A 13,601-nucleotide genomic window follows, 5' to 3' on the forward strand; every position below is an offset into this window, starting at 1 on the left:
GAGAGAGAGGGAGAGAGAGAGAGAACAAAGACAAGTGTTTCTTAAAATAGCATGCTCATGTTTAATTCTAGCTTTAAGGGGAAAGTTCCTATAGGCTAGAAGGTTATCTATTCCTGCAGAGTCAGACAATGCTGTCTTCATTTGCTGATCACCTTGTCCAGTATAAATTACTGTGAAGAAAAACTTTTCTGCACTTTTCTTTACAAGTCGTAAGGATATTTTTGTATGTGCAAATGAGCTCATATTTCATCTAACTTGTCATCAGTTCATTGAAATCTCGACATGAAGTATAATTCTTAATGATGTGCAAATAATTCAGCAAGTATTATATCCCAAATTGTCAAAGTAGTAGTGGGCCTAAAGTCACAATGACAGACTAAATATAACAAAACTAGAGGCAATATTTTCTCTTCTTCCATGCCAAAATGAATCTTTGAATCTGTGAACTTGTAACATAGGCTACAGTTAAAAATGTATTACTGTATTTTTTGGCTCAATAATGAAAAATGTAAATGATAGAGTTGTTTGACCTATATATAATCCTCACAGACACTTTAGAATTAACAATTTAATTGTCAGCTCAGTAACAAAATTCTTCATATACATCAAGGGAGGGTGAATCTTAAAATATGCATTTAGTATAGCTTAATGGGAGTTGGAAAAGTTTCTGTGGCCAAAACCAAGTTTTTGTGAGTATCTACTATATTCTTTTTGTTTTGTTTTCTTTCAAAACATTGTTTTCCAAAGACCCTCCTGTTAATAGGCAATTATCTTAGAGTAGGATAATCCACTAAACTGGTGACTCTTCAAGTGTGGTCCAGCGAGCCCTTTGCAGTCCCAGAGGTCTTTTCTGGTGGTTCCCAGGTCAAAACTATTTTCATAATAACACTAAGACAATTTTTTTTTCTAACATGGGTAAATATTGAGATGCATAACCTATTTAAAAGAAAAGCTTTGGGGAGATTCTCAATAATTTAAGATTATAAAGGAGTACTGAGACCAAAATTTTGAGTACTACTACATTAAGCCATGACTGCTTAAATGACAGTGTCACAGCATCTATCCATGTACAGGAGAAAGAGAATTCTAATGATGAAGACTAGTACCCTAGCAGTCAAGGTCAGAATAACTCTACAGTTTAATTCAGCCAGGTTCTTAGAGCATATGGATTCTTCTGAGAAATGGAAATCTATCTTCATAAGAAATGAGCATTTCTGACTAGAAAGCAGCAAGTCCCTTTACAGCAAGAGGAGTTGGCTAAATGGAACTATCACTAAAGAACCCCATAACAAAAGACATCTTGCAGGGAGCTCTCCATGGGGCTTCTGTGAATCTGTCCTACACTTTGTGCTGTTCTGCCCAGTAGACTCCCAGGCCAACTGATTTCAACAAACATTTATTAAAGGCTTACTCTGTGCCAGCCATTATGCAAAGTGCTATGAATAAAATGGCAAATACAATCTCTATTTAAAATCAGAGGGCATATTTATTATAGGTCTTTATTTTTTCTTTCTTTTTTTAGTGGAAGGAGTGAAAAGCAGAGAAAATAAATGCTTCTTTATTAAACTTTTTTTTTTCTAAAATTGCAGTAGACTAGGAGGAAGGAAACCTACGTTCTTGTACAAATATGGATACCATTGACTTATTCTGGGCAGGTATGTTCTCCTTTCTAGGTCTCAGTTTCCTCGTTCATTAAATAAACTAGATGACTGCTTAAAATTTCTTCAAAATCTAGAATTTATAATTCTTCACTGAATATGTTATATAGTGAGACCAAATTTGGACCTTTGGTCTGGAAGGGGCACCTGGGTTTTTAATGGATTTAATTATGATAAAAGCTTCCTGATCCCACTCCTACCCCACCACCAGCGTAGGTAGGTAGGTAGGTAGCCCCCACAGTTTTCATCTTTTGAGTGAGGCTATATCCAGAGAATAGAACAACCACAAGGAAAGATAAAAAAAGAGGAAGGAGCATACTTCCTCCTACCAAGAAAGAAGAGCAAAGGAGTAGATCTCCCCACCTTACAATGAAAAGAAGGGGAGATTAGAAGACCAAGGAGAACTTTCACTACCTGTCTCCAAACGTTATGAGTAAAATATACTGGAAACCATATAGCCTATGTACATTGATATGCTGTGTGTATTTGAGTTTGAAATTCATGCTATTTGTAATTTTTTTTAACATTTCTTTTGGGAATATCTTAATCTCTAACAGTTTTAACAAACTTTATATTCAATTTCTTATCTCTGGCAAAGGTGAACAAGATGAGTAATTATTATAAAGTCACATGAAAGCAATGCATGAAGAGCCTTTGAACTCACTGGGGGCTATCCTTGCTTCACAGATCAATAAGAGGACTTGACTGGCAGGGTAATATCAAGGATCAAATGATGGAAGAGTCATGAAATTAAGTGTGAAGGCCAGGAAATCGCACTATAATCCGAAATGGAAAAACAGAAGGCAATCCAAGCTGCCATGTTTCCTCTTACAACCATGTTAGCTTTGGAGCAAAACAGTTTTATTATAATTCTACAGTAGTGAGCAGAAGCATGTGAAAAAATGCTTCACTTGAGCCAAAGGAGGAAATTAAGCCTCTGCTCTGGTCACAGTAAGAGCTGTGTCTGGGGAAGAAGTGGCTTCAGAAAGACACTTTAAAAAGTCCAAAGAGACTATGTGGTGAGCAGGTGCATCAGATTTGCCACATTCTCTAGGGAAAGGATTCAGTTGTGTTTTCTTCCCAGTCTTTTCATGTGGTCCATTACACGTGGTTTGGAATGCATAATGAGACCAAGTGAATTGCAAAGCTTTCACACTTCTTATGCTTTGGATTATATCTGGAGCCAGACCAAAGTCAAGCTGCATTCCCAAACACCAGAACTGATGCTGAGATACAAATAAAAGAGGTGTCATTTGGGCAGTTGTGACTTGTATCAAGGTTAGATCTGAAATCTATTTTAATAAATCATTCATAATAACCCAAAGGGCCTTGAGAAACTGGGTTCAATATTTACATGCTTTGATGAAGTAAACAAGTTGTCATATAAAGCTTTGAGAACATTCTGAATAGACGCAGGGAAAGATTCCATTATAGGCATATATGGACCATGGGGTCAGGTGGGACAGCTCACATAGTCTGTGCTTTATGCATACCTACACTATCTTCTGAAAATTTTCAAACCTTTAAAAAGCCCAAGGTGTGGGGAAAATAGAACATTAAGGATAGTAAGATAATTAAGTAGAAGAGATAAAGTACATTCATACAGGTCCATCAACAGAGTGATAATAAACAATCATCATCGCAACTAAAATTTTTCTCTTTTTAAGGCTGTCTCTATGATATAAAATTTTATTATTTTTCAAAAATGCATATTTTTCATCAGAAAACCAATATTATTGATATTAGTTAGCTTCCCCCCCCCAAATGAGAGGCATAACATGTAAAAAGCACTGGATTTGCAGTAAATCACTTCCCAGCTATGAATCTACAATTAGTTGTGTGACCTTGGCAAAGCCACTTGACCTCTCTGTGCCTCAGTTTCCTCTTCTAAAAAAACTGGAATTAGTTTACCATCTGCAAAATCAAATAATCAAATTCCCAAATGAAAAAGAATGGAGAGGGAGAGAAAGCTTGTTAGATAATGAAGTCAAGATATAAAAAGATTATAACAGGATAGAATGATGGATTTATCTAAGATTTTTTTTTCTGGCCTAGAGTTATGATTTCATCAGATTAGGAGATACTTGATAGGGAAACTCCTTTCACTAATAATCAGCAAATGCCTGTAATTTATCATCTTAGAGAGTTAAATTGTGGTTTCATCATGGCATAGTCAAAGTATATTTAAAATTCCCCCTCCCCCCCTTTTTTTAGCAAAGCTGAAAATATTAAAATAGAATTTTTTTTTCTCTATGTAACCCTTTCTAAAATCCTTGGAAAGTCTTTAGGGAAAGTGGATTAGTGTTAACATTTTTTTTTGCTATAAAAAGCGTTTTATGAGTAGGTCCTAAATCCAGATATATTTGACTCATATGAGTCAAATTTAACAGGCCTCTATCCATCCACTATGCCATACCAATGAAACACAACCAGGATAATATAAAATCCTGCACTTGGTTTCAAATAACCAATTGCACAATAATGTGTAGGAAAATAGCTCAGCATTTTAATAAACAGCACATTCAGTACTAAAGTTGATATCATCAGGTACTGGAGTTGTCCCAAAGATCCTTTCAATGGAAGGAATGTGAAAATGAGCTTGCATCCTAAAACTTTCATTCAGTCACAAAAAAAAAAAACAAAACAAAACCAACAAAAACAAAAAAATCCCAATCATTTTATCTACCTGTAAGATAGCTCGGTGAACAGATCCATGCAAGAATGGGGAGCATACAGCTGGGGAGCAAGTCATCCCAGGACTATTTCTATCTAAGCTCCATGTAACATGAAAATGAGAACAAAATGATAATGGTTATTATAATGATCCTTCAGACTCGATTCACAACTTTACATGACTCATTGAAGAATTAGGGAGGACATAGAACTGTTGGCTAGACATTCATGCAGTAAGGATTTCCTTTTTTCATCAACCCCATTTTTAAGTTTGCAACATATGTGAGGCAAAGTGCTAAGAATTAACGGAGACGTAAGGGTTACATAAGATATGGCCCCTACCCTAGTGGTACTGAGAGTATCACATGAAGGTATGATACATACACAGACAACTTCAAGACACAATAATATATAAATGTACTAGGTATCAGATTAAAGATAAAGAGGCATGAGAGTGTGGCAAGGAAAGCTCATTGTACATATTATAATGTTATATAAATATGAATTATTTTATTGATATTTAAGGAAGTCTGCCTTTGTGGGTTTTGAATTTTTTTCTTATTTATTTTGAACATAAATATTTTTCTTTTGAAGTCAAGATAGTCTTCCTTTTTGTTTTTGCAACTTTGATCAGAGTCTTGAGATTTTTCAAAGTTGCAATTATTCTCTCGTTGAGTCAACTGTTCTCCTGGTTCTGTTTATTTCATTCTTCATCAGTTCATGCAAACTGTCCTATATTTTTGTGAATCCATCTAATTAACCATTTCTTATGTAACAATTCAATTATGTTTATGGACCATAATTTGTCCGACCATTTCTCCCTTTATGGGAACATATTCTGTTTTCAGTATTGTAGTGCTATAAAAAGTGCTGCTATAAATATTCATAGAAACATATGTACTCTAATTAGGTGTATATCCTTTGCCACATCATCATATTACCACTTAGTTCCTCTGTCCACCCCCAATGATATGGTTTCTGGTTACTCAGGCATTCCACCAATAACAGGCCTCCCTAGATAGTGTATCCCATACACCAAACTTCTGTCTTTGACTTTCCTGTGAACTCACCTAGTTGTTATAGTTAGCAAAGAGCTCTATAAACTCATTCACACTAAAGTATGAATGACTTAGCAATGAGCAGAATACTAAGGATTTTCCTTTATTAGTCACTCAACAAGCATTTATTGAACATTTGCTATATGCTAAACCCTGGGAATACAAAGAAAGGCAAAATACTAAGGAAAGCAAACACCTTAAGATTCCCTTTTTAAAGCAATGCCACCTTTTTTTAAGGGGACAGCCTAATGGAATGAATAGCTAATGGCAGAATTTCAGGCATTACTTGCAATTCAGAGATGTGTTTTGAGTAAGGAGAGTTTCCTGCTGTTTCTTTTTTTTTTTTTTAAGCAATTGGGGTTAAGTAACTTGCTCAAGGTTACACGGCCAGTTATTTCTGGGTGTGGTGCTAAATATCAGAGCCTGGTTTTGATCCCCAGGTCATCCCGACACTGGGGCCGGTGCTCTTACTCACTGAGCCACCTGTCCGCCCCCATTTTCCTGCTATTTCTGAATGCATACCATGTCAGAGGTCATTGATGCTACCTGTGTGTAAGTCCAATTCTATGACTTATACATAACTCTTTTATAAACATATTGGACAATAAAGAATAAGGCAAAAATTCTCCTTTCTCTGCCATTACTACCAATCCCTGTATATAAATAATATCAGAAGAAAGCTGAAATTTTATTGTCCCACTTTGCTTTTGCTGAATCAACATGCCAACTTAAGAGTTAGTTATAAAAAAAAATTTAAAAATGTTTGAAATGTGCAAAAGGACATGCACAACACAGGTCTAGAAAAAAAAGTTACATTGAAAGCAAAAAATCTTAAGATGATGTTGTTTTTCCCTAAGCCTTCTTCTTTTCCAAAATGAAAGTTAGTCTTTCTAAGTGTCCTTTGATGAGCAAATTTTCAAATATTTTAAAGCAGTCTTTGAGAAAATGAGATTGTAATGGCATCTTTATTCCAATAGCTTTTGGTACGAATAGCTAGAATGACTTTAAAGAAAGAAAAAGTATCCTGTTTAAAACCACTGTTGGGCCATCTGTCCCACACTCAGTGAAGAATCTCTACACTGAAAAAAATCTGTAGTGCAACAATGTAGTATTCAGAGATTTGCTTGTTAAAGTAATTTTTTTAAAGAAGATCTAGTTAAAATAGAGTGTGGTGGATAAGATAGACTATTTCTGGTAATCATGGGAATAATAAAAATTGATTGTAAGAATAATGGGTCACACATATATTACTTTACAATTTATAAAGCTCTTTATATACACAATACTATTTGATCCTCATGACTACCTTGTGAAGGTGTGGGATTATTTTCCACATTTTACATATGAGGAAACTGAGGCTCGAAGAGGTCATTTTCCCAGGGTCACACAGCTAATGGGCAAGATGAGATAAAGAATAAGGAACAGAACCAAAGGCTGAGCTTGTGAGTGAGTTAGATTTCCTTTATTGCATTTTAAGCTTTGTGAAAGGGGAAAAAAAAAAGGAAAGGTATGGCATTTGCTGTCTGCAAAAATCTGGATGTAATTCAGGAAGAGAGGTCATAGCAGAAAGGTGCTTTGCTTTTACCTTGCTGGAAAAGGAAATCTAACTTTTTGAAGGCTCAGGAAATGTGCCATTAACGAGATGCCTCTCATCTTAATTCAGAAGTACTACTAATAACAGTAGCTAACTTTTATGCAGTACTTTAAAGGTCACAAAACTCTTTAGTTACATTATTTGATTTGCTCCTAGTGGTTTAAAAATATTATCTCGTTTAATCCTTACAACAATCTGAGAAGGAAGTTTCAATTATTATCCTCACTCTACAGCTGAAGAAATTCAGACAAACAGTTCACTGGTGGGAGTCTGTTGGTTTGTTTGTCTCTTTCTCCCAATGTATATACATACATATACAGAGAAGTTCAACTCTAGTATGTTGTTCTCTGTGTGATAATTTAGCTATGGAGATCCATGAAACAAATAAATATACAAAATGTCTCTCATCCCTATATGGCCACAGAATGGAGAAGAAAGGAATAAAGAATTTATCATACAGTTTTTAGATTAAAAAGAGTAATTTAATTTTCATTAATCTAAATAGAAGATACTTATTCAACACCCAATAAGGTGATAATCCATGGGAGAAAACTAAACCTGAAGACACAAGGAAGTTGTGAAATTGTTGCTAAATGGAAAACCATAATCATCAATTGAATTTTGGATATTCTCCATGGAAAATACATAGAAAGAAGTTGATTTCAATGAGCAAAAAATGAAAAAAAAGAAAAACCCACCATTTCATATGACACTTTGCTATCTTGCCCTGTAGTGCTCATTGTTGAGCATATGTATACAGATCATCATGAAGATAAATGTAATTTATGTGCTAATATTTGTTAAAAATGATAAAGAGGTGAAAAAACTCTACAAAGAGAGAGAATATAAAAAGGAATTCATTAAAAACACATGCAGAGCCCCGGACAAAATTGTACAAAACAATTCAACACTCATCTTAAGAAATGGCATAACTGAAAAAAAGGATGTGGACCAATAATAATGTAGCGCAAAAAAAAAAAAAAAAGATGGCTGACAGCTAAGCTCAGTATTTAACTGATAATCTATGAAATATTAAAAAAAAAATAAAACTTAGAGGAAGACCTTAATGATGTTGAATAAATCTTCTATGGAAGATTTATGTAAGAATATGGGCAAAAACTGCACAGTATTAGAAGTCTGGGTTGCAAATTGCAGTGTTCATAGATCCATCAGAATATCAGAGTACCTATTAATAACCAATAAAGGAAAAGATAGAAGATGTTCTTTTCAAAGGGAAGCAAATCAGAGCTGTATCCAGACATAACCTAACCATTAAATGATTTCACACCAAAAAATAAGTATTAGCTGAAATCATAGTATGTGGTTGGTTCTTTAGAAGGAAAGCTAGGAGGAATCAGATATACTGGAGAGGAAGTGCTGTATTAGCAGAGGGCAGAAGGCACAAATCAGAGTTGCCCAGCTGGGGACTCAATCACCATCATAAAGTTCTGTGTATGATGTCTCATTAATGCTACTGAGAAGAGAGACTTACCTGTGCTTTGTTCCTTCAGGTAAGAAAGAATAAGCCAAAGAGTGAGTATTGTAACAAATAGCTATATATAGTATGAATAGTAATAAATGAAAAGGAAAAAAAGCAAATAAAGAAATCTGAGTTTATGAATGGGCATATAGAGTAGTGGTCTCTATTTGGTTTCTAATTCAATTTGCCACTTTGAGTTTTGGAATGCTTCTTATCTTTGGTTGGAGGAAAGTTAAGTTTCTAAACTATGTAAAAACTGTCAAGTCCTTTGCTGTAGATGACTTAATAGTTTAGAAAAGCTGCAGCACCCAAGCCCCTCTGAACAAATCTGGAAAACGCTGATCAAGTCTTTCTCTCGTTTGTCAAATAGTCACTTTTCACATCTCGGCAATGCTGACATTCAGATTCAAAGGACAAAGAGAAAAACCTGCCTATGCAGGTCCTTCTACATTCGAGAAAGAGTAAAGCCCAACTTGCTCAAAGGACAAGTCAGGAGCAGGCATCTGACAAACAGGCAAGACAGTGAATAATGAGCGAACAGTTCAAAATATCCACTTAGGTTATTAGGCTGTTCGTGACACTAGACTCAATTCTCATATGTCTTTTCCTTCACATATAACATCTGCCTTATGCAGGAGAAACAGAAAATTAAAGATCTAATTCTAGACTGCCTAAACCTATGGAACTTTCTCTAGTTTGCTCTGTTGATCACTTTTTTTCTAGAGAGTCAAAGGAACACTGAGTTCTGGCAGAAAACAAACACAAACATGTGCATATATGTGCTTTTTTCCTATTCATAATGATAAATAGAAAAGAAACTACGCAAATAAGCAAGCATAAGCCAATGAATGGGCTTCTAGAGTGGTAGTCTCCATTTAGTATCCACTTTCATCTCCTAGTGATTTAATTAGCATGGTTACGTGACCCATTTTGCCCAAGCTCTTCACGTTCAGGGGTGGCAGATTCCAGATTTATGTAACAGAGTACCTAAAGTACAAAGAAATGTACCTTGTAACTATTCTGGACAAAACCAATGTTAGGCTGGTTGACAATTACATGGGTCTTGTAGAAGGTTGGTAGCATCTATTGTCATACCCTGCTTTTCACTAAAGCTGAGATAATGAGAAATTAATGGGCAGAAAAATGGAGAGCATAGAACAGATACTTAGAAGCTTGTATAATATTGTTTACAGTCAGCACTTCTGTTCTAAAGACTGCCCATCAGTTAAAAAAAATAAAAAATCTAGATAGTCTTGAGGCTTTTGAAATAAGTTATTTTAAATTACCTGGATGATGAGAAAAACGTTTTCTTTTGTGGCTCAATGGTAAGTTATGGGGGAAGGCAGGGAACTAAGAAAAAACTAAACAAATTACCAAACACATCAAGATTTTTCATGTCATTGAATCTGAAATGACTACTGATTGCTTGCTACCTGTTGTTGTTTGTCCTTCATTCTGGAAGAGGAACATGACATCAGGGAGGTGATACATATAAGTGACTTGGATTTAAGTGAGGGAGGGCTGTGCAAAGTTACCAGCCTCACTTTCTCTACCAAAACCATATAGGTGTAGTAACAAGATATAGATCAAGATGACTGGAAATGACCCTGGATGTAGTGGGAGACCATGGCCTTTTTAAGATAAGATCTTTAACAGATATCAGGCAACACTCATTCCCTGATTAAGGCTAGGCAAGAAGAAATGTGGCACAAAATGGTCTCTTTTAATGAGTCAAAAAAGGGAGGGGAGAGGGAGAGGGAAAGAGAGGGAGAGACAATGAGAGAGAGAAAGAGCATACTGTATTGTGCAACTGGCCAGTTCCAGCTGGGTCCCAGTGATGTAAGAAATTGATAGTAGGAGGAAGTGAGAAACACTGCAACAAGGTCAGGAGAAGGAGAATGCATGTCTGAATGTCTCAAGGCATAAATTTCTTCTCAGTTCATAACTTATTTGAACCTGAAGCTCAAAATATAATGTTGCAGCAGATATGGGATTCTTGAAAAATTTGCCAACAGTAATAACAACAACACACATTCATGTGGTATCTCTAGATTTATAAGATAGTTTTCTTACAAAATCTATGTTGTAAAGAATGCAGTGTTTGCTGGCATGAATATTGGATTTTAATGTTAATGTAGCATTGCTTATATTCATCAGGAAAATGTGTCTGTGACATCAAGGAAGACTTTGCTTAGGTGTTCTGGGGGTATCTACTTGAAGAAAGTAAAGTTCCTATCTTATTAAATGCTAATTGCTAATATTCCTAGCAGATTAGGAGATCTGAATGCAGGGAACTCCAGGAACAACCTTCTATCAATGCAACCATACATCTAAGAAAGTAAAAATGATGAAACTATAGTGCTTACATGTAAATGATTAAAGCACCCAGTGATTAACCTTAATTGCTTCAGATTGCTCACTGAAGAGTCCCAAATTGCTCAGTGCCCAAGGAGTAGAGAATAGTAATTGCAACAAGGTAATTTCTTACCCGAAGAAAAGATTCTATTGCTATCAACGGGTTCTCCTCCCTTTCCCCCTAATCCCCAACAAATGCTTTAAAGCAAGAGTTTTAATTTGTTGACTAAGAGAATACACATGCTGAGGAGAGCCTGAAAATTCCTTTCTGGAATGTTGCCATGCACTAATAAATTTGAACATACCTAGCATGGACTGAAAAATTTGTATATAGTCTACTATGTGTGTGTATATATTTATATTTATATTTATACACACACATATAGTATATAGTCTAGTGACACTTGGGACTTATGTTTACTTGTGAAAACTGTGTATATGCATATCAAATTACCGGAAAGGTAAGTGAGAAAGAAAACTCTGAATATGAAATACAGTTGGAGATTATCAGGCTAGAAGACACACAAAAGACTGCAGTTAAATATATAATAAAATGAAGAATTATTCTATGTCCAAGAATTCATGAAAGATCGATTAGAAAGATGAGGTGAAAAGGTAATCTGGGAGGCCTTAATACATTTACATTCTACCAAAACCTTTTGGTCCTACACCAGCCTGACCTTCTTTTTAGAATGCCTCTTTCATTTGAGTGAGAATTATGTTTGTACTGTTGCTCATTACAAGGTTAGTGGGGAGCACTAGAATGAAACTCTTCCTAGATCATCCATGGGAGGAATATAGAAACCACTTCCAAAAGCAGTAGGAGAGAACATCCAATCCTAAAAAGTTATATATATATATATATATATATATATATATATATATATATATATATATATATGTTTTATAGGAACCTATCAGGTATGTGAGACTTGTAAGGGGTGAATAAAGCAACCAAGAAGGAATGGGAAAACCAGGGCTAGAAGGAACCTTTAGATGCTTTCTAATCCAACCCTTTTATTTTACAGATGAGAAAAATGAGGTCCAAAGAAATTAAGTGCCTTCCCCACGGTCACACAAGTACTAAGTGTTAGATGTGTCCTTCAATCTAAGTCTTCTGATTTGAGAATCACTACATCCAGTATTCCAGTTGAATATGAGCGTAAGCGACCATCTTAGTGCAATGACAATAAGGATAATGATAATATTAAAAACAAGAAAAAGCCACAGCTTGTATTTTGGGAATTATTGTAATAACTTTTCCAAGTTTATTAATTCCAAAATTCTGTGCAAGCCTTACTGTCCCTATTCTGAAAATATGAAAGCAGGTTCAGGGTTACATGTTAGGCAGTGTGATACAGATTAAAAAAAATTAATGGTGGAGATAAAGTCAAGAGAGGTATCTTGGTTTGAAACCTGTCTGTCCACTTAATAGGTCTGTGACCATGGCAAGGCTTCTTGTCGCTCAATTTCCTCATCTGTAAAATTAGTTAAGTACCAATATTACCTCAAAAAGTTGCTGTGCAGCTCAAATGAGATAATTGTGTAAAGTGCAATATTGTGGTTACTGTTGTTATTGATTAGACTGATACTAATTATTACTGTTCTGTTCATGTTTACTCCCAACTAGTAAATAGCTGAGCTTGAATTCGCACTTCCCTAGGAGTCATAAGGTAAGGGTAAGGAAGTATAAGGCAGAGTAAAGAGGTTCTACCATTTGTTATCGGAATAAAAAGGTAGGAAGAGTCCTGGGAGGCAAACAGGGAGAGAAAAAAAGTAAGAGTTAGATGGCAACCACAGAGTTTATGAAATAGCAACGTTGACCAGTAATTGGTGAGGACTGGCCAAGAATTGGAAGTGTCTATATTAACTAAGTGAAGGGAATAATCCATGAGAAAAGAAGAAAAATTAGAAAATATATTTCTCTCTATTTATACATCCAACCGCAATGTCAGTAATAGAAGAGCTATTGCCTTTAGTGCATAAAACTGTGCCTGTGTTTTCCAAGCATGTTTTAATTTCACATCTGATACACTACGTATTAGGGAAACCATTTGGATCAACTCATTTTCTTTTTCATTTCAAGTTACCTATTCCTTCTCCCAAGATCTCTTCTACAGGTTACATATCCCTAGTTCTCTGAAGCATTCTGGATACAGCAGAGTTTCAAGTCTCCACAGCATCTTCTGATGACATGCTGTAAAGTAGGTTACATTTAGGCTTAATGTAACCCATTGTTGTGGGTTACAAGGATTGTGGGGGCAGTTTGGAACATTATGAGTTAGAAGGATTATACTTGTAGTTAGGGGTAAGAAACTCATCTATATTCTAGCTAGGTCAAAAATTTGACATGGCAGACTAGCAGCCAACCGGTCTTTGTTCAACATTCACACATCCTGTTACTTTAGCCACATCCTGCATATTTCTGCTCACTTCCCCTCTTAAGCAGTTTCACTAAAAAACATATAAAAAGGCTTAAGAACAAAGCCACAGCACAGAAAAATCTCCTGCTGCTTGCCATTGCTAAGCAAGGTGCTATCTTAGAGGCTCCTATATGTAAATCCTCTAATAAAGTTTGGACTGAACATCCTGGCTTTGTGTGTCTTTTCCCTTGTAATCCCTGCATCACAAGCAGATGGAATTGGGTGTTCAGTGTCTGGGTCTACAACAATGGTTCAAATCTAGGAATTAGCATAAGACTCTCCTCATTGGCTGAGATAATGATTTGAGTAATCTAATTTGTGCCAACATGAGGGATGGAGTTGGCAAGAACCTGGGAGAGG

General features: G+C 35.6%; 1 protein-coding gene and 1 long non-coding RNA gene across 8 annotated transcripts in view; one reads left to right on the top strand and one right to left on the bottom strand.

Annotated features, from left to right (window-relative positions):
* The window catches only part of LOC138155999 (uncharacterized), a 120,224-nt gene extending 117,295 nt beyond the window's left edge, over positions 1-2,929 (top strand). Inside the window, exons 4-5 of one of the 3 annotated variants that reach the window (XR_011167048.1) lie at positions 1,590-1,655; positions 2,346-2,929. This is a non-coding gene — a long non-coding RNA (uncharacterized lncRNA). Of the gene's footprint in view, positions 1-1,589; positions 1,656-2,256 lie in introns of all 3 variants that reach the window. The other 2 variants (XR_011167065.1, XR_011167047.1) reach the window with 2 other exon arrangements.
* The window catches only part of LOC138155734 (thiamine pyrophosphokinase 1-like), a 479,265-nt gene that overhangs the window by 57,424 nt on the left and 408,240 nt on the right, over positions 1-13,601 (bottom strand). Inside the window, exon 9 of one of the 5 annotated variants that reach the window (XM_069081026.1) lies at positions 4,345-4,427. The exons of the other annotated variants lie outside the window; for them this stretch is intronic. Within the exon in view, the coding sequence (XP_068937127.1) occupies positions 4,345-4,427 (83 nt within the window). The remainder of the gene's footprint in view (positions 1-4,344; positions 4,428-13,601) is intronic. 5 annotated transcript variants of the gene reach the window in all.

This window comes from Petaurus breviceps, unplaced genomic scaffold (genome assembly GCF_028583685.1).
Source record: "Petaurus breviceps papuanus isolate PSGF00001 unplaced genomic scaffold, PetGlider_PUasm1.0 110, whole genome shotgun sequence".
In the NCBI taxonomy this organism is placed as follows: Eukaryota; Metazoa; Chordata; class Mammalia; order Diprotodontia; family Petauridae; genus Petaurus; species Petaurus breviceps.